This window comes from Desmodus rotundus, chromosome 5, assembly GCF_022682495.2.
Source record: "Desmodus rotundus isolate HL8 chromosome 5, HLdesRot8A.1, whole genome shotgun sequence".
In the NCBI taxonomy this organism is placed as follows: Eukaryota; Metazoa; Chordata; class Mammalia; order Chiroptera; family Phyllostomidae; genus Desmodus; species Desmodus rotundus.
In genome coordinates this window covers 44,559,879-44,580,427 of record NC_071391.1, presented here as the reverse complement: position 1 = coordinate 44,580,427, position 20,549 = coordinate 44,559,879, and the positions used below count along the sequence as shown (strand labels likewise).

The 20,549-nt window shown below is 37.9% G+C and overlaps 2 protein-coding genes and 1 pseudogene across 4 annotated transcripts; 1 reads left to right on the top strand and 2 right to left on the bottom strand.

The window, feature by feature from the left end:
• Positions 1-334: 334 nt before the first annotated feature.
• Positions 335-5,005, bottom strand: LOC128781115 (olfactory receptor 51A4). Of its 3 annotated transcripts, none has more exons than XM_053925699.1 (2): positions 4,939-5,005; positions 335-1,841 (listed from the first exon to the last, which is right to left on the bottom strand). In XM_053925699.1, exon 2 carries the CDS (start codon positions 1,794-1,796, stop codon positions 852-854), a length of 945 nt encoding a protein of 314 aa, XP_053781674.1. In that variant the 5' UTR covers positions 1,797-1,841; positions 4,939-5,005; the 3' UTR covers positions 335-851. The 3 variants fall into 3 exon arrangements, with proteins under 3 accessions (XP_053781674.1, XP_053781672.1, XP_053781673.1); XM_053925697.1 differs by having other exon boundaries at positions 4,829-4,965; XM_053925698.1 differs by lacking the exon at positions 4,939-5,005 and adding an exon at positions 3,098-3,149.
• A 9,078-nt stretch (positions 5,006-14,083) lies between these two features.
• On the top strand, positions 14,084-14,993 carry LOC128780882 (olfactory receptor 52Z1P-like; annotated as a pseudogene).
• A 938-nt stretch (positions 14,994-15,931) lies between these two features.
• LOC112317598 (olfactory receptor 51V1) lies at positions 15,932-20,326 on the bottom strand. The gene is made up of 2 exons (XM_053925696.1): positions 19,154-20,326; positions 15,932-16,356 (listed from the first exon to the last, which is right to left on the bottom strand). Exon 1 carries the CDS (start codon positions 20,146-20,148, stop codon positions 19,201-19,203), a length of 948 nt encoding a protein of 315 aa, XP_053781671.1. The 5' UTR covers positions 20,149-20,326; the 3' UTR covers positions 15,932-16,356; positions 19,154-19,200.
• Positions 20,327-20,549: the final 223 nt, after the last annotated feature.

Below are 20,549 nucleotides of genomic sequence, written 5' to 3'. Positions count from 1 at the left end.
ACAATCTTACAGATATTTCATAAGGCCCAGAAGATGCAATGGCAAAGACAATAATGATCCTTGACTGTCATTTGACAGTAGCTATATTAGCAGGTAACAAGAGTTGTGATTGTGAAATGCAACTATGTCCATAAATGTTCATTCATTTATTGAAGAAGACAATTAGAATTTACTCTGGCACTGAATACCAGAGTTTCAGAATAAAATAACACACTGCCTTCTCACAGCAATTCTTAATTTATTGAGGAAGATAGACATGAAGATGTAAGTAAAACAGTGTAGTATTATAATACAATTATCTATAGGGTAGTAAAAGTGCCAATTCTACTAACATGTTAGAAACATTCATAATGAAAAACGTTTTATGTAAGATTGGTGATGAAATTTGAAATGAAACAATTAGTAAAAACTTAGAGTAATGTGAAGGCCAGCATATTTGTTTAAAAATGTATTGAATCATCTAGTTTGAGAAGAGGCAATCTGTAGCTGGAGCTGAGCTTTGTGAGAAGAGCAGGAATAAGAAAATAAAGAGCTTTCTAAAACATGTTAATAACTTGACCTTTATCACATAATTAACTGCAAATCATTTAACTACTTAAACTTAAATATTTAAATAGAGAAGAAACATAAAAATCATTTCAGGATGATCCCTGATGCAATACTGTGGATGATGAATTGGATTAAGACAGTATCCAAAATACTATCATCTTCTTCATAGACCAGAAAAAATACCTCCACTCTCACAAAACCATACTGTTAAATGATGACACATACTGTTAAAAGCTGACAGATAAAAGAAGAACAGAGATTCAGGGCATTGTTTTTGCTAAGGCCATACTTGACTATTTGAACTAGTTTCTCCTGCCCTTAAATATCTTGCGTATGGCAGACCTTATCTGTTTAGTTTTTAGGCTATAAATTAAGGGGTTAAGGACAGGGGTCAAGAAGAGGAAGAGATTGGCTATGGTGACATGGAGAAGAGGAGATGTGAATGTACCAAACCTATGAATTAGAGTCAGCACAATAAGCGGCACATAAAAAATGCATACAGTGAAAATGTGGGAAACACAAGTGTTAAGGGCCTTGAACTGGCCATCGTCAGAGGCAATACCCAGCACTGTTCTCAGAATCAGGATGTATGAAATGACGATGAAGATAAAGTCAACTCCAAAGGAGCAGAGGACAAGAAACAACCCATAGATCATGTTGACTCTGACAGGGCCACAGGCCAGCTTCATAACATCAGGGTGATAGCAGTAACAGTGAGATAGAGTAATATCTTTGCAGAAGGACAATCGCTTGAGCAGGATTGGCAAGGGCGTCATTAATACCACACCCCTAACCAAGGCTGCAAGCCCCATCCCAATAATCCGAGGAGGGGTTAAGACCGCAGTGTAGTGCAGTGGGTTTCGAATAGCTACAAATCGATCAAACGCCATGGCCAGTAGGATGGCTGACTCCATGGAGGAGAAGGTATGGATGAAGAACATCTGCGTTAGGCAAGAGTGGAACTCAATCTCTCTGTGATTTAGGAGGAAGACATTGAGCACTGTAGGTAGGGTTGATAAAGACAGACCCATATCTGTGGCTGCCAGCATGGACAGAAAGATATACTGAGGCTGATGAAGACTAAAGGTGGTTTTGATAACGAAGAGGATGGTGAGGTTCCCTAAGAGGGCAATTACATACATGACACACAGTGGGATAGAGATCCACATCTGTACAGCCTCCAGTCCAGGAATGCCTATTAGAAGAAGAGTGGGTGGCTGGAACCAGCTATTGTTTATAAACCCCATAAAGATATTTCTTGAAATCCAGTGCAGGTCAGCTTCTAAATGTTCCTATTGAAAGAAAAATATACATTTTAAAACAGGAGGACATAGTGCATGCGACTCCTCTGGACAGTGCTAATCCTGGGCGTCTTTACATCAAGGATTGATTTTAAGAACATTTCCAAACCTATCTGAATAACTACCTGAAATTAAGGCAATAGGTAACTGCTTTTCAAATGTTAGAGCTACTAGAGTTCTTTTGGCTTATAACACTCTAATCATTGATCAAGTAACAATGAAAACTATGGATGTAATTTTGTTTTTATCCAATGTTTAGAAAAATTTTATTCTCAGAACATTTCCTATTTCTTTATTTATGTTTGCATCTACTTTTATTTTTAGTCACCTTAGCTGAACCTCTAAAATAAGTTTCTACACTTACTCCATATCAACATCACGCCTGTAAATATACAAGCATCTGGAAATCTGGACATTTTTTCTGTTATATATGCACAGAAATAAAGCACAGGACATTACAATAACCCACATAAACCCCAAGGCATTATAAAATTTGTATGATAGCATTTTTTAAATTAATTTCTGGGTTGTTTGATATGTCTTTTTAAAATATTATATTGAATTTTCACAATACAAAAAAATGATAAAATCAACAAAGTGGATATTGTCATTACTTCTCAGCTGGTACTAGGATAGTATCAAACAATAACAAATAATTTCTTAAACACAATTCAAAATATCTCTATTCAATATAGAAATATATGTGGTGAATAATAAATTCCAATTTTCAGTAAATACTTTAAAATAGCATAATTAAAGGAAAGGGTATTAGAACTTAAGCCTTATAGGAAAAGTAGAAAGATATTATATATGATTAATTAAATATAGTTTGATTTAAATCTTTTTTTTAAAATTGCAAGCAGAAACAAAAGAATGATGTAACTACATTTGAAGATGAGGGATTGGGAAGAAGGGAAATAATATAACTAATCTTATCTAGATAAACATGAAATAAAAATTCGATATCTTTATAAAATCATGGTACTTAAAAATATGAGTATTTAAAAATGCTTTCAAAAATAAGAATACAAAAAGAAAAATTAAGAATTAGTGAATGATTTCTTCTTAAGTAAACAGCTACAAACAGGGAAGATTAGAATAAAAGATTAATATGTTTTGCTCTCAGCCAAAATTGGAAATATGCAGTTTTAAAATTATGTAAATGTAAAAAAAAAGATATTATCTTTTCACAGATATAAGTATATCTTTGAAGACTAAATCCCAGATGAGTCACAATGCACACCTACCCATCTACTGATGTATAGACATAACTGGTTCAGTCATCCATGCACGTGGTCCTGGCAGTGAACGTCTTCTATAGTCAAAAAGATTCGTGCGTAGTATGCCTAGTAAAGAGTGTTTTACAAAGCATGTGTTTTTAGCTGATTTACTGAGTTAGCTCCTCACAAGCAGTGCTCCTAATAGGAAGGTCAACTTCTTAAAGACTTAGAATACTAAGCTTTATTTAATTTTTTTTAGCTGTTCATGTGGAGTATGAGAGTCACTCATGTTGAATAAAAAAAAAGAAAGAACTATCATGGTTTATAATAGACTGGGGCATCCAAATATACTCACATTCAGTCACTCGGCACACTGCCTTCCATACAACTCTCTTATGAACATAACATTCTGACCTACCACAATGCACCATGTACTTCATTTAGACATACACAAATACATACATTACAGATTTTTATATACACATATAACCAACTTTTCTCTCTTTGCTTTAACTATCTCCCAGAGTATTTTGGATTCATCCTCCTGTACTTTATACATGTCACTTTTCTTTCCCTTATGTTTTTGGCACCAATCCAATCAGTACGACCACCAAAAGCGTTGATGCCACCATCAACACAGCTGTAGCCACCCATGTAAAACTCAACTATATACTCAGTTCATACTGTTGCCCATCATTTTTAATACTTCTGGGTCCTACATGCCTAGCCCTTTTCAATGAGAATGTCTTTTGTTTCAACTAACTTAATTTTTTTTCTAATCACATTCTACTCTAGCCAGGTTGTTGCTTAATACCACCATGTAATACTTAATCATTTCTACCTCAGAATATTTGTACATCTCCTGATGGAATCTCAAATGGGATCATGCTTTATCTCAATTGATAGTAAGTAAATTCATTGATTAAAAACCAGTTTACATCCAACATTTTATACAACCTTTTGATGACTAATTCATATTAGAAAAATGTCCCCAGCTATTAAATCACTATGGATTATATTGCTTTTATCTTAACATTTGTCACTTACTACATATGGTTTGATATTATCTCCAACTTTTACCTGAACAAGTTTTCCTTATCCAATTTGACTTTAAATGCCTTTAAAATTTGAATTTCACCCTTCACACATCACATAGTAAAAAGAGTCTAACACTGTTTGGACATGGAAGGAACGTAATAAATTTTGCCCAAGCAATTAAATTACATATTTAGAGATTCCCACTGTAGCATATAGTTGCCAACATTTAGCAAATATTTGAAACTCACCAGTGATCAAGGCTCCCTTTTAAACTTTGATATAAAGATATTTTGGCAGGATAATTCTCCCCACTGGGGTTTATTTTAGAACTGAAAACTAGATTTCACTAAATTTGAAGAGAGAGCAAGAAAGATGTATAATCAGGTAGAGAATATAAATTCCAGTGTTTATCAATCTGTTCAATTTCCAGTTGTCCTTGTATTGGGTTTCTGTTTATCTGTGCTGAATTACCCATCCTAGCCAGAAAGATATTTTACAGACTATTTCTGGAGAGTCAAAAGAAATTTAACTAGTCTAATTAAGTATATCTTACTTTCAACCTCCTGAAAAATCTTTTCAAGACACATAATTTCTTCAGTCTTGCCCCAGAGCCCCAAACAAAGATTTGGTTTCTCACATATGTACTACGAATTCCCATCAGTTAACCTTGAACTCTGTAACACTTTTCTTTGCTCTTGCATTGACGTTCTGTGGTCTTACCTTTTCTCAACTCTTCACTTTGTTTCGTTTCTAAGGACACTGAGGTTCCATGACTGCCATTCTGAGTCTAAGGAAAATTGCTGTTAAGCAACTCTTAAAGATGGTCTCACCTATTATTTTAAAGAAAACAGCTCCAACAGTTATTTTTATGTGTTGTGCATACAATCCCTCCATGAAACCAGCCCCCTCAGTATAGGTTGACAAGTGACTTCAGCAGCACAATTCTTCTCTTTTAGTTTCACCCTCCTTGGCATAGACAGAGAATAGGTAGTCTCTTTTAAGATGTTAGAAACCTCTCAGAAAGGTACCTGTCCAGCACCTGAGTTATTTATTGCAACAGAGAATCTTTGATGGAAGGTGCCAGAAGGAGGTTATCAAGTATTCCCATGACATAGAGGTTTTAATGAACTACACATGGGATGTTTGTTTGGAGGTAAAGGCATACAAAATTTGCTTTTCTCAACACTCCAGAGCCCTTATAATTAATCACACATTCAAACATGAAACTAGTTGTATTGCAACTGTTCACTATAAGTATGTGATGAGCTTCTTTAGAAATGATTTTTCCTAAGTGACCCGTAACTATCCATATTTAGTTTTGATCATTTTAGAGGTAAATCATTTGAAAATGCAATTCTCTACATTCTTTTTGAGATGCTTAATGCTGGGAACTATTTTTCTCATTACCATTGTGCATGTCCATTATTATATTGTCTCACAATATTGTGATGCTGTAATTTTTTGAGAGATATAGAATAATTTACGTTAGATTGAGTTAGCATGGCTTCATTTTGTTTTTCTCCCCCTTTTCTTTCTGTAAAACTGTTAGTTGTAAGCAACTTTTCTCTATTTTAAAGACTTTATTAAGTTTTTGCTGTGTTTGTAACTTTTTTCTCTCCTCTCAAAGTTTTAACCTTTATTTCTTATTTACTAGGAAGCCTAGAATGGTACCGAGTATATAGAAGGTGTTCAGCATATATCAATGTAGAAAAAATGGTGCTGGAGACTTTTGCCCTTGGTCAAAATGGACTAAGAGAGATTGAATTTATCTTCCAATCAAAAACAACCAAAGTAATTAGATAAAATGTATAAAGCAATATTTTTCAAGACAATGCACATCTGGAAACAAAGAACTATGATCCCTGACAGAGAGAGAGCAAGACATACAAAATAAATACAAAACATAAATCCTGCAATTGGCTCAGCTTACTGCTTAGAGGGATTTTCCAGGCCATGGTAGCAGATACCCAGACAGAACCCATGAACTCCCTGAGTTGAAAAACAATGACTGAGAACCAAAGGAGACCAAAAATTCTAAAATTCATTTGGACAGAGTACTGGAGAATAGAGAACCAGCTGCACAAAGAGGGAGTTTTGAAAGTTTGCAGAGGTTCCCTACAGAGGTTCTGACACCAATGACAATGTGGGGGACAGGGAGGCTTCCCACACCACCACGGAGCAATTATCCAACAATTCAACTCAATTCTTGTGGGAGAACTCCATCTCGCAGATCTCTCCCAACTGCCATCAATGAGAATAAGTTGTCCCAGACACAATATTGTTCCAGCAGGAAAGGGGGTGGTGATTCCCTCTAGTGGGGAATGCCCAGAGCCCTTCTCCCACATGGCTTTTATTGGGAATGGTATGTGTAGGTGTATACAGCATACATGCATAGCTCATCAATCAATATCAAAAGGCTATAGTCATTCAAAAACAGATATTATATATAGACAACAATTGAAGGAACACAGAGATTTGTCATAGGTCAGGGTCTGTGAGACATGCTGACGCCAGATGGTCTTTAAGATGTGTTTCATGAGATAAGGAGTTTACTCCTTATGCCTTGAACTTAAACATCCGGTTCGTATCAACAGGTCTATGCTAGGCAGAGCAAACTTCAAAGGATAAAATGTACATTTCAGGCCTGATTGCCATGGGAACCCTCAGTGTTAGAATTGGCCATGCCTGCCGCCTGTGTTATCTAGTTTCCAGGGAGACTTACTAGCCCCCTTACAGAGCTTGCTCTTGCAAGGCTACAGTCTCCAAAACCACACATAGTGGTCCCCAACAAATTCTGACACTTTCTACCTGGAAATAAAACTAGATTTCATAGATTAAGAGTTCAGTCCCATAAGACCTTCTTGCACTTAAGGTTTCAAATGCAAGCCCAGGTGTTATCTGTGCTTCTTACCAACTGAGCACAGATCAGAGCTTTGCACAGTCATTCCCCCACCCCCCACAGATTTAATGCAGACACCAATCGCAAGTCCAGGTTGATGCTTGTCTTTCTGACTGACTGGTTATAAAGGACAAGTTCTCATTACCCCCTCCTTGGATTCAATTAATTTGCTTGATCAGCTCACAGAACTCAGGAAACCTGCTTACTTATTAGATTACCAATTTATTCTTTAAAAAAAAAAGAATATGAATCACCAGTCAGATGAACAGATACATAAGTCAAGTCTCCAAACAAAGGAGCTTCTGCCTTTGTGAAGTTGGGGCCCCACACAGTGGCATATGGGAGTGTTCTGGTTCTCTAACCTGGAAGTTCTCCAAACCCATATTTGGGTTTTTATGAAGGCTTCCTTCATTACATAGGCATGACAGATTAAAACATTAATCACTGGTAACTGATTCAATCTCTAGCCCCTCTCCCCAGAAATCAGGGGTAGAACTTAAAGTCCCACCCTTTGAATAGAGGTTGGTTTCCCTAACAGACAGCCCCCATCTTTAGATGCTTTCAGAAAGTCACCTCATTAACATAAACACAGTTTTAGTGGAAAAATGGGCTTGTTATGAATAACAAGCAACACTCATTTTATGTTTATGACTCTGAAGTGATTTCAGGAGCTAGGGACAAGAGACCAAATATAACAGATGTTCCCGTTGTTCTTATTACTCAGGAATATTTAAGGGTATGGGGAGCTGTGAGGCAGGAACCATGAGTAGAAATAAAATGTATGAAAAATATATTTGTCATCTGAAAAACCAAATTTTTATTATATGTATATGTATCACACTATTGCAACTTCCCTCAAATATTTCCCAGTCTACTGATCATGCATGTGAGTAAAAAAACTGACTAAAGCCAAAGAAATGACCATAAAAGTAAAACAGAAATACCCCAATATTAACATATAGCCTGAATAATGCATGTTTCCAACTATGCATATGAAATAACTCATAGTTAAAAGGGTATTAGGCAGAACATTTAGAAAGATGAAAGTCCCAGTAGCTGGTAGTGTAACAGGGTGCAGGCAAGACGGGGGCCTAAATAGTGATTTGTAATAGGGTACAGAACTCAAAGTGTCCAGGAAATATTAGAAAAATATATATAGGATGTCCTCATCCCCACAAGTCAGAGTTGGGGGATGGGACACATGGAGCAGGGCCATTCAGAGCTGTTTTGTATAGCAACAGCTCTGCAGCTAACCTCTGGCATGGTCATTTAACATATCTGTAACCTTTAACTGGTTTCATGGATATGTTAAATAGCTGTGGCTATGCTTTGAGCCAGGGGGATGGGAGTGACTTCCACCAAGATGTAACTGGGAATCAATTCCACCTGGTTATAGCACCTGCATGAGACCTTGGAGAAGATTGGCTCCATGCCATGGGGCCACACCTGCCCAGACTTACTATGGTAGCCCAATGAAGCTGGAAGAATACGGGAATGCTGGCAGGTGTAACTGCTTGTAGGAGGAATTGGAAATGGGGTTGCAGAGGAAGACTGGCACTGGGATTCAAACCCAGGAATGGCAGCCATACTGGGGAGAGAATTACTGGGCTTTGGCAGAGTGGGGACCCCATGGCCGCGACCCAGCTGATGGTGCCGGGAGCCTGAATCACGGATTTCCACTTCTTTTCCTGAGATACAGTACTTTGGACTGGGCAGAGGGGAGAAGGAAGGACTGTGTGCATCTGTGGGTATTCTAAAGGACTTTAGTATTTCAATGAAGACATTAAGTCATTACTTTAAGTCTATAACTTTTAAATAAATAATTCCTTTCCTTTTCACCAGTCTCTGGCGTTGAGAGATGTCTTTCCTCTGGCGGTGGGCAAGGCGAACGTAGTAGGTGGTGGGGGGACCCCCAGAGAGAAAGTGGGGGTCCTTTCAGTGATACTATATCATTCACCGCCCCCTGCCCCCGGTCTGTTCTGTAACAGTAGTGTATTAATAATTAGTTTTAGGTTAAATGTTGTCTGGTCATGCCTGACAAATATTACACAGAAGACCTGAAAGATCAAACTTTTCAGGTAATTTAAATGTGTTATTGGAACAAAATTTAAGAATCTTTACAGCGGGTTCCAGTGAAGATGGCAGCAGGTAAATGCAGTGCTCAAATGCTCCCTCAGCCACATCAGAATTGTAACTATACTGCGGAACAACCATCTCTCAGAAGCCACCTGCAATCTAGCTGAACAGAAGTCCTACATCTGTAGATACAAAGAAGAAGTCACACTGAGACTGGTAGGAGGAACGGAGACCAGGAATGGCCTAGTCCCACCCCCATAAGTGGCAGGGAAAAAATCTGCAGGGATATATCTCTTATTACAGAGAAAGCTGTAGAACCAGCCTCCGAGGCAGCAATGGGGCCCAGACTAAGGAGACGCAGCCTATCTGTGGGGCCTCAGTGAGTCTGCAGCTGTAGAACAGAGGAGTTCATAAGCACCTGGTATTCCATAGTGGACAGTAGGCTACTGCTGAGTTTAGAAGGTGTCCCATGTTTCTCAGGTTTTAGATTAGACACATTCCTGGTACAGAACAAAGGACCTGTGACTTTTTCCTGCCATATATACCCTTGTAGCATGTGCCCAAGGCCATGGCTTGAACAGATCCAAGGGTGAACGTGGAGGCACATCCTGTGCTTGAGAAATGATTTTTATTATCTTATTGATTGAAATGTCTGGCTACCTGGCCAGATCACGTTCTTTTGGATCAATAAAGTGTTAGTTGGGGGGGGGGAATGTATGACTCCTGAAATAGCCAATCTCTATGAAGAAGAATTATTTCAGAATGAAAATTGAGGTGTTTTTAAAATGAGGTCAGCAGAAGAAAAGGGCCTGGGGTTTTGTTGTCTTAACTATGGCATGATTTCCTGTAAGTGGAGAGAGATCACTGAATTTTCATTTTTAGTTATTTTTATTATTTTTCAGGTTCTACCTCACAGACTTGTGTATGATTTTCTTTACTGACTTTCTGCTTGCTTGCTAAATCTGTCTTTGGAACAACTGAGTTTGCTTCATTGCCTTGAAAACAGAAAAGAGGTTAAGACACAGGCTAGGTGTAGTGGGCGTAGAAGTCTGTTTCACAGCACAGCAAGAGCTGGAATGTCAGGAGGCTCTCTGGGAAGCTTCTACTTCTTGCTTTTGTTAGAGTGAGGTTCTTATTTATCAGTTTGGGTCACAGTAGCATTATGGTGGTAAAGCAAATGGAAAGGATAAACTATGACATAAATTGAAAGCCAAGGGTATGAGAAAGATATCAATCATTGGAGAAAAGGAGAAAAAAATCAAAGGAGAACATTTAGTGAAACTTCCTTCTTGGTAAGTAACACTGGTCACATTAGTGAAGGTCAAATATCTTTCACTAGAAATTAAAGTATAATGCTTGTCTTCCAAATTCTGCTTTTAATACAACAATTAGGAAGTGGAACTAAATAATTACAACAACACTGGAAATAATAATAAGAAAAATAGCACTGGAAAAAAGGCACAGAACTACGAAAATGTAATAGGAAGACAATACTATAATGGGATCAAGATCACCAAAGGAGAAGAAATTTTGAAGAAAGGGTTGCTCGCTGGTGGCAAATGAAACAGTGTCTTAAAGGCATGAGGTTTAAAGCAAGATGACCTGAGTTAATTTTTTTTTTAGATTTTCTTTATTTATTTTTAGAGAGGGGGAAGGGAGTGAAAAAGAAAGGGAGAGAAATTTCAATGTGTGGTTGCCTCTCACATGCCTCCTACTGGGGACCTGGCCCACAGCCCAGACATGTGCCCTGACTGGGAATCGAACTGGCCACCCTTCGGTTTGCAGGCCAAGCACTCAATTCACTGAGCTACACCAGCCAGGGTGATAACCTGAGTTTGAATTTGTACATGATTAGATAGATGATAGCTGTGTGAACTTACACAGGTTTTTCAACCTACTCATGCCAGAGTTGACGAATGTGTTAAATGGAGATCACACTAGCAGCCATTTTGCTCAGTTATTGTGATAAGTAAGTGGGATTTTGTGAGGATTAAATTGTATAAACTGGTTAACACAGGATATAGCCCATAAAAATGCTCAAAAATTAGTTTGAAATATAAACAATATGTGGACTAAAATATATTATTTAGATTAAAAAGCCCAGGTGAGTGAAGATTGTCACTATGATAAAACACACACTGTGTCTGAGATACAGCTAAGGAAGAGATTTAATACCCAGAACTCTTCTTTGCATCATTCTTTTTTGAATCTAATACGTAAGCTTATAATAGAATTGAAATAAACAGCCTGAATTTTTAGAAATTTTTTTTGTTTGGTCTATAGTTTGTGTGTGTGTGGTCATTGTTGGCATCAGGATTATGTTGGTCTCATAAAATGTGTTTAAAATGTGTTAGGAAGTATTACTTTATCTGCTTTCACTGTTAAGGCCACGTTTCTGTTTCCACTTTGGTCTGTTGTAAAAGCTTCCCAGAGTAACTCCTGGCAGCTGCCTTCCTTCCGATCAAATCCATCTTGCTGTCTTTTAAACTATATTTACTCAATATAAATGTATTATACTTAAGATAAACTCATAGTTGATGCGGATCCTTGCCTGCAGGATCCATGTATCATGGAAGCAATAGACAAATTCACATGGACTACAGAAATCCTGTGGAGAAAAAGGGACAGTGTGGCCGCTCTCTGAGTGAGAGAGAGGGCGAGAGGGCGGGAGGGCCAGAGAGCCCCACCCTGGCCTGGACAGGCTTTTATTGCTTTTCTGGATGCATTACACTCAGGATGATCCTCATTTACTATGCACAGGATTGCTGTAGGTGATTACCTTTAACAGACAACAAAGGAAAGAATGTTGCTAATTACTTCAAAGAGAAGGATGTTACAGATCAAGGGGGAAAGTGGTTGAACTGGTTACACTCCATACTTGGGAGGTTTAGCACAGACTTTAGGAAGTTAAATATACTCAGTAAACATTTGCTGCCTCAATTCAGAGTGAGGGAGTTTTAGCAAAAGCAAGTCTCTTAGCAGCCTAGGTACAATGCAGGCCTGATTTCCCATGGGAGAACCTGTCCATGCATGGGGGTCCTGTGTGCTGGACCTCGCTCCCCACTGGTTTTTCCGAGTGGAGTCTGGGCTACATTTCCCACACATGGAGCTGTTCCCTATACATAGCCATCATGAAACTTAAGACTTATTGGTGAAGAATAATACAAAATATGTAATTAGAAAATGAATAGGTGTGTTATTGGGAAACAGGGAATGAAAAATAACCATACTGCTCATTAACAAGGTTTCTCTGAAAATATAAGTATTAATATTGATCATATTATGTCCTCCTTAAAACTTTGCTAAATATTAGAGACTCTGTAAAAATTGTGGAATAACAAATCAATTCTTAATATAGAACTAAACTAAACCTAAAGCCTTTAGCTTCACTTTTAAAGCTGAATTTTCAAAGTACAATCTACTTTCTGGTCACATTCCTCATATCTCTAAGATATCATTATAGTAGATGACTTGATTTTTACAGTGACTTACATTTCTCAATTTAACTTTTCAACTATCTGGATTGTTCATTCCAGAGTTAGCTCTTTGAATGTCTAAACTTTTTTACTGTTATTCAACAGACCGAATGACAGCAGCTTCAAGAACCTTTGCAACATCTCCCTAGTTAAAGGTAATGTCTTCTGTATTATACACATGTAATTGGATATCTCCTATCACCCTTATCCTGATTTGATCTGAGGTGTGCTATCATGTGTTCATGTTTCATGATCCTTGCAACGGCAGAATATTCTTGAAATAGAGAATATTCAGTTTATATTGATTTCTTCTTTAGCACAGTATCATACGCAGAGTGAGCGTAAAGAAATGTTCATTAACTTATTTACTTTTTGCATGTGTTTGAAACCTTTTTGTTATTTTGTTATATTGTGAGTTTCCTTTTCCTTTTCTCCAGTTATAAAATTCAAGTTTGAGCAGAAAAAGGATAAAAAAGGTAAGGGAAATATGAGAATTTGAACACAAGTAGGAAGAAATATACAGGAGGAAAAAGCAGTGCAGGGAGAGAGAATGGAGGGAGGGTGCAGTGAATGCTGAATTAGAAGGATGTTATAGGAGCGCTTGCTCTGTGCGGTAGTGGTTTAACTGAAACACACGCATAATGGAACCAGGCACAGAGAGAATGTGGTTCTAAACACACATTAAGTGAATACAGCACTGTGTCAGCCAGGACTATCTAAGCTTCTCTTTCTCTTTTTTTCCAAGTTATTTTTATTTGATGATGAAAGCCTTCATATTAAATTAAAAGAATAATCATTGTTACTGATTTAGAGGTCTTGAGATCCTGAAACCATACCAGTAATCTGAACACATTATTTCTGGCATTCCAAGGAATAAAGTATGACTCACTGGAAATGACCAGTCAGGCAAGGGGGGAAACTGTGATGTGCAAGGACTTACAGGGGCTTTCATGTATGATGCTGAGTTGGTAAGTGTGACATATTGACTATAGTGCCTACACCAAGTCACAAAGTCATTAGATGTTGATTATGACTACAGTTATTACCATGATCATTACCAGTAGTAGTAGCAGTGTTGGCCCTATAATGTTGGTAACTTTCATATCAGTGAAGCCTATCTGACTTATTATCCTTGAATCACTACTGATTACCAATCTTTTCTTAAGAAAGTTAACTTTCAGGAACAACTATAAAGGACACATGGGCAAAACCAAGGGGGGGGAGTGGAATCAGGGGAAGGAGGTGGGGATGGCTGGGGTGGGGGGACAGTGGTGAGGAGGAAAAGGCAGACGACTGTACTTGAACAACAATAGAATAAAACAATTAAAAAAGAAAATTAACTTTACTGCAATGCCCAAATTTACATTTAACCTGATAAAAATAACTTCGATTCTTCTCTCTCAATCTCTCTCTCACTCTTGCTCTCTCTCTAGCTCTAGCTCTTCATCCAGGGTTCAGTATCAGAGGACAGAGTGCAAAACGACCACTTCAAACCATGCCATCCTTAAAGACACCTGGCACAGCATGATCGGAATCCCAGGACTGGAAGATGAACACACATGGATCTCCATCCCTCTCTGTTCCATGTATACAGTTGCTCTTGTAGGCAACGCCCTTTTATTATTCCAGATCATTAAGCATAGTCCTCATGAACCCATAAACCTTTTCCTCTCTGTGTTGGCCGTGGTGGATACCTTCCTTTCCACAGTTACCACAGCAAAATGCTAACAATCTTCTGGTCCCAAGATGGGGGTATTTCTTTGGTAGCTGTGTGTCCAAGATGTTTTTCCTCCCCTTCGTCTTTGTGGCAGAGTCTCCACGTTGCTGACTATGGCATTTGACCCCTGTGCAGCCATCTGTTACCCACCAAGATATATAACACTACCATTCTAACCCTCTCAGCCATTAGAAAAATGGGTATTGCATATGTGATTAGGAAATCCCTCGTCTGCTTCCCCTTGGTTTTTCTGGTTTATCAGCTTGCTTACTGTGGGAAGCATTATTTGTCACCCATATTGTGAACTTATGGGCATTGCCAGGCTATCCTGTAATAGCATCAAAGTCAACATCTACTATGGAGTGATTGTGCCCCCATTTTCCACATGCCTGGATGTGGTGCTTGTCATCATCTCCTATGCCCTTGTACTCTGTGCTGTGTTTAGAATCCCTTCCCACGAAGCTCCACCCAAGGCTCTGAGTTTTTGTGGCTCCCCTGTCAGTGTTATCCTACTATTCTCAACCCCAGCCTTACTTTTTCATTCTTTGCTCACCAATTCCAGAACCACAACATACCACTTCATGTACATCTTCTTGCAATCTTTGTGTGGTGGTACCACCCACACTCAACCTCATAATTTATGGTGTTAGGAACCAAGAATATTCAGGAGAAGTTTCTCTAGGTCTTTTCTTTGAGCAAGAATTTTTGATGCTGTAGACTGAACAGCTCAGTCTTCATTGTGTGTGTGTGTGCAGCTCCACTAATTGAAGGGTATCTACAATTATATTAAACATCTTAAATCATGCCAGCATTAAGAGAGAATAAGAACAGTAAAAGCTTAAGTAAATGAGCCCTGGCTGGTGTAGCTCAGGACTCAGAGCTGTTCTGAGTACTAAAGGGTCAGCTGTTCGATTCCCAGTAAGGGCATATGCCCAGGTTGCAGGCCAGGTGCCTGGTGGGGGAACGTGAGAGGCAACCAGTTGATGTATCTCTTACACATCAATGTTTCTCTCCCTCTCTCCCTCCCTTCCTATCTCTCCAAAAATAAATAAATAAAATCTTTCTAAAAAGTTTAAGTAAATGAGATCATGAATAAAATCTTACTCTTTTTGTGATTTTCTTCAGGACAATATCAGACCAAGAACATCTTAGATTCTGGGTAATATTGAGTTTCATTACAATGGCATAAAATATAATTGATTTAATGCAATTATTTTCATGTAATTAATCAGGAAATATTAATTTTATGCATTAGAATACACTGTAGGCTCATTGTCCGGTGCCCCCCCCACAAATAAAATAGAATATATTGTAGGCTTGTGACTAAGATGGAAATCTCTAGGTCAGAGTGCCAAAAATAAAAATCTCTGCTCTGATTCTAAGTAAAAAATCTTTGCAAAGTTATTCTATCTATGTGTCAAACTTTTTAAATTGAGAAAGTATATAATATCTGAACTATAATGTGTTCAATGAATGGTAGTAACCACTTATAAATATAATAATAAAATTTAATTTGCACATTTTCAGAGTCATGTTAGGTTGAAAATTTATTTAAATGTGGTAAAATAGAGAAAAGCTTAACTTATGCCAACAGTGTGTTAGCATTACTCTATTAGTGAAAGGTTGTCAAAATTGAGACATGTTACCATAAGGAAAAAGGTAGTTAAAACCCATCAGAATACACACACACACATATTTCATATATAAATATAAAACATATACAAATTCCATATATATCCTATATATTTTAAATACTATATATAGATGTATATATATTATATATATTCCAATATATTTTGTCTTTTAAATATTATTGATTTTCTTCTCTCCGTAGAGTCCTAATGTCATTATATCATTACATGCTTCTGTTAGAGGGTACCAGCTAGAACAAGTGTAGGGAGGAAGGAGGTTGGGGTGCAGAGAATGTTCTTTTTATACACAAAAGAGGAGTAGTGGACCCCCTTTCAGCATGAGATGGAGAGGAGAAACACAGATGGAAGGGAAGAAGAGGGAAGTTATAATCTTCAAAGGCCCCAGTTTCAGCTGCACACTCTCAGGCCCTCATTCAAAGTGTCAGGACCTGAAAAGATAGAAACCCAATGTGTTGCACTGGGAAGCTAAAAGCAGAGGGAGATTAATACCTTACTTTCTGCATAAATATCTGAGGAAAATGTCCTTCTACTATCTCATGCCACCTTGAAGAGTAGAAATTACCATGAGCAGCATTACAGTAGAAACACATGCATATGGCACATTTAGTCAGAAAACTGTTTTCCTTCTCCTCCACAAGGCAGAAAATGGGTTTAGGAGTTCTTTATAGTCCTATAAGGAACACAAACATCATAGCTAATGCTGAGTAGTGTAGTTGTCAAGAGAGTTGCTTTGGCTAGGAAGAATGATCCAACAGTCAAGGGCCATAAAAATAAATGTTAGAGTCCAGGAAGAAAGAGAAAATGAGTGTGATTTCGGGGCTTAAGGAGTGAACACCAACTTTAGGGATGGGTCACTAAGTAGATTCAAGAGAAAATAATGAGTCCACATCCCGCAGAGGGTACAGACTCAGTGGAGGTAAGGTAAGTTTCACTCAATATAGTCAGCCACACATTACAGATTTAGACCAGAATCTCATCCAACTCTCTCATCCAATTCCTCAGGGACACGTGGCTTCCCCTTTAATGCAGGTGGTAAGAAGCTTGGATGAGGTGGGAGTGAGTGGCAGAGACTCAAGGAGAAAAGAAACAGTCTTAACAGAGAATATCAATTTCCAAATAAGAGAAAAGTTGTTGAAATTAATTGGGTTACATCATAGTAAATATACTTTTTAAACTAAAAATCTTTAATTCATCTTTTAAGTGGAAGGTTGGAAATTCTGGCCACTATGGACAGAGATAAGATCTCTTGGAACAAGGTAATGCTAAAAAATAAAAACAAAACTCATCATATCTGACTTTTCAAGCATGAAGTACAAAACTTATTATATAAGATTTTGATATATCATAATACTGGCTGAGAGAAGAATTGCCTATTAAATAATTGTTTCAACCGGTAATTCATTTGAAAGTTATATTTACATCAATGTGCAATTTAAAATTCTTCACTCCCACCATGCCCACCACCACTGACAGAAACACACAGGATGATGGGGAATTAACTGTAATGTAAAATAAAATAGTAGTAGCAATAGTAAAAATCTTTGAAATGAAATTGTCCCACCACTATTTTCTGCTAATTTAAAATTAATTTCCCTCAATTTCCTCATCCGCACAATTATATGATTATGATTTACCTCATAAATTTGCTCTGAAGGTTACTAGCAAGAATCACTACTGAGTGCTTCCATGGTGACTGATGTATAACGGGCATCTGATAAGTGTAAACTAAGCATTATTTTATGGCTATTATTATTACTGGTAGTTGTATCATTAATTGTAAAAATATAAATGATACCAATTTTGAGAAAGTACTTTGATGTTCATAAGCTGTGTATGCTTATAACAGCTTTATTCAAAATCAAAATTATTAACCACTAAACTGCCCATCAATTGATGAATAAATAAATGTGCAGTATGTGATACAAAAATAGGTTTTAACAGTAAACTGTGAATACAGACAACAAAAATGAATGTTAAAAGCATTATTGCAACTGAAAGACTGCAGAAATAAAAGATTACATTATGATTTAATTTATATGACTTAGTCTTTTTTTTAAAGATTTTATTTATTCATTTTTAGAGAGGGGGGAAGACAAGGAGAAAGACAGGGAGAGGAACATCAATGTGTGGTTGCCTCTTGTATGCCCAGTATTGGGAACCTGGCCTGCAACCCAGGCATGTGCCTCCACTGGGGACCAAACTGGAGACCCCTTGGTTCACAGCCCATGTTCAATCCACTGAGCTACACCAGCCAGGACTATATGATTTAGCCTTAAAGGCAAACTGTATGACAGAAATCACACTGTTGTCTGTGTCCATGAGTTCTTTTTTTTTTAGTCAATCCTTCTGCACCTCAGCCCACATACCCCTAGAGCTGTCTGTCTGCTCTCTATCTATGAGCCTATCTCTGTTTTGCTTGTTAGTTCAGTTTGTTCATTAGATTCTGCACATGAATGAAATCCTCTGGCACTTGTATTTCTATGTCTAGCTTATTTCATTTGAGATTGAGCTTTAAATGAGATATGGACTCATAATAAATATTTTCAAGTGGTTTTCAAATGGTAGTTGCTATTTGTATTATAATTTAGATATACAAACTGATCACAAAAGTATGTTCTTTTCCTACTCTGGCAATTACTGGTTGTCTATATCTCCAGTCCAAATACTACTCATATAATACAAGTGAGGAAAGAGTGTTTGACTGGTGGGCAAATAGGATCACATTAGTTTTTTGTTGTTAGTTTGTTCCACTACTTTTTAAATCATCCAAAGAGTCCAGACTCCCTGTGATGCTTACTACATTACATTATCATGTGGCAAAACCAGATAGCATGGGTGATGGCTAAACAATAAATAAGAATGTTGCCTAGAATAGTAAAAATGGACTAAGACAATTATTGATACCTTAGCTATTACCTGAAGGACATTAACTTGTGAAACTTACATTTTCCGTATTGGGTGAATGCAAAACTATCCTCACTCAGGTGACCATAGCACAACATAAATCTTAATAGCTAACATGCCTGATACATTAGTATGATTCTCAGCTCATTATATACCTATATGCATGTACATATATGATTAATACAATTGATTACAATATAACCCATGTCAATGTCACTGAATTATGACGGCTGTGGGAAAAAGTGGAAGTATTTGCAACATATACAACATTATCCAAATAGAAGTCATTACATTTATTTTTGATTATACACCGATTCTTACCCTTTTGATCTCCACTTGCTGACTTTTAAATATATGCACATTTGATCTCACCACATTTCTCTCAAGTAAAACAGTCTCTGGATTCTCCTTCGTATTTGCTTGGTCTTGATGCTATAAATAATGGGGTTCATCAAGGGAGGGAAAAGGATATAGATGTTGCCCATGAACACATGAACCAAAGGTGAGAGGTGTTTCCCAAAGCGATGCACCATGGTCAGACCAATGATTGGGATGTAGAAAACTGAAACAGCACAGATGTGTGATACACAGGTCTGCAAGGACTTGACTCTCTCCTCCTGTGATGCAATAGCTAGGACTGCATGCAAGATCATGACATAGGACACTAGTATGAGCACTGCATCCAACAGCAGGTTGGTGATCACCAGGGCCAGACCATAGATGCTGTTGAAGCGGATATCTAAGCAGGCCATCCGAATTAAGTCTTGGTGCAGGCAGAAAGAGTGAGAAAGGATGTGGGGACGGCAATAATTTAAGAACTTTAGGCGAATGATGACCGGAGGTATGAGTAAAGTACTTCTACATAAGATTGCCACCCCAATTTTCATGATTTTGTCATTAGTTAGGATGGAGGAGTAGCGCAATGGGTGGCAAATGGCAATGTAGCGATCAAAAGCCATGGCGAGGAGGACAGAGGACTCCATAAAGGACAAACCGTGGATAAAATAGGACTGGGCAATGCAGGCATCTAGGCTGATCTCTTGAACAAACCCCCAGAGAATCCCCAGTACCGTGTGCACTGTGGACAGCCCCATGCCCAGGTCAGTGAGGGCCAGCATGGCCAGGAGGTAGAACATGGGCTGGTGCAGGCTTGGCTCAGTCCGGATCACGTGCAGCACCAGGCAGTTCCCTGAGAGAACCATAGCATAGATGATGGAAAAAGGGATGGAGAACCAGAGATAGTTGACTTCTAGGCCAGGGAAACCAGTCAGAATAAATGTAGAACTATTGTATTTTGAGATGGAGACAGCAGACATTAAGAGAGAATTAAAAAATTTTGAGAGATGTGGCAAATTAGATCACTTTATGATCCTCTACTTTCTAGTAAGGTTTGTCTGATTTTGAAAATAAAATAAATAATATAAAATAAAGTAAAAGTCCCTTTAGTTTTATAAACTCAGAATAATAGAAACCCGATTCTTTATCCTTTAGGGTAGAAATCCCTTCTTTAGACATCATTTTCCCACTGCTGGCGACAAGCAATGCCTGGAGAATAGGGAGTTTTATGCAGAAACAATAATCCCGATGTACATATGGGATTTAGAGTTGGGGCTGGACTTCTGGGAGTGTCTGTTTATTTCCAGAGGAAGATAATGTGTGATCACGGGTGTTTACTGCTTTTATGGCTGGTAGGATCCTCAGAAAGTGTGAAGTGGGT

Bases quoted from the DNA above. Each gene is read 5' to 3' on its own strand.
- LOC128781115 (XM_053925699.1), bottom strand. From the start codon at position 1,796: ATGGGGTTTATAAACAATAGCTGGTTCCAGCCACCCACTCTTCTTCTA.
- LOC112317598 (XM_053925696.1), bottom strand. From the start codon at position 20,148: ATGTCTGCTGTCTCCATCTCAAAATACAATAGTTCTACATTTATTCTG.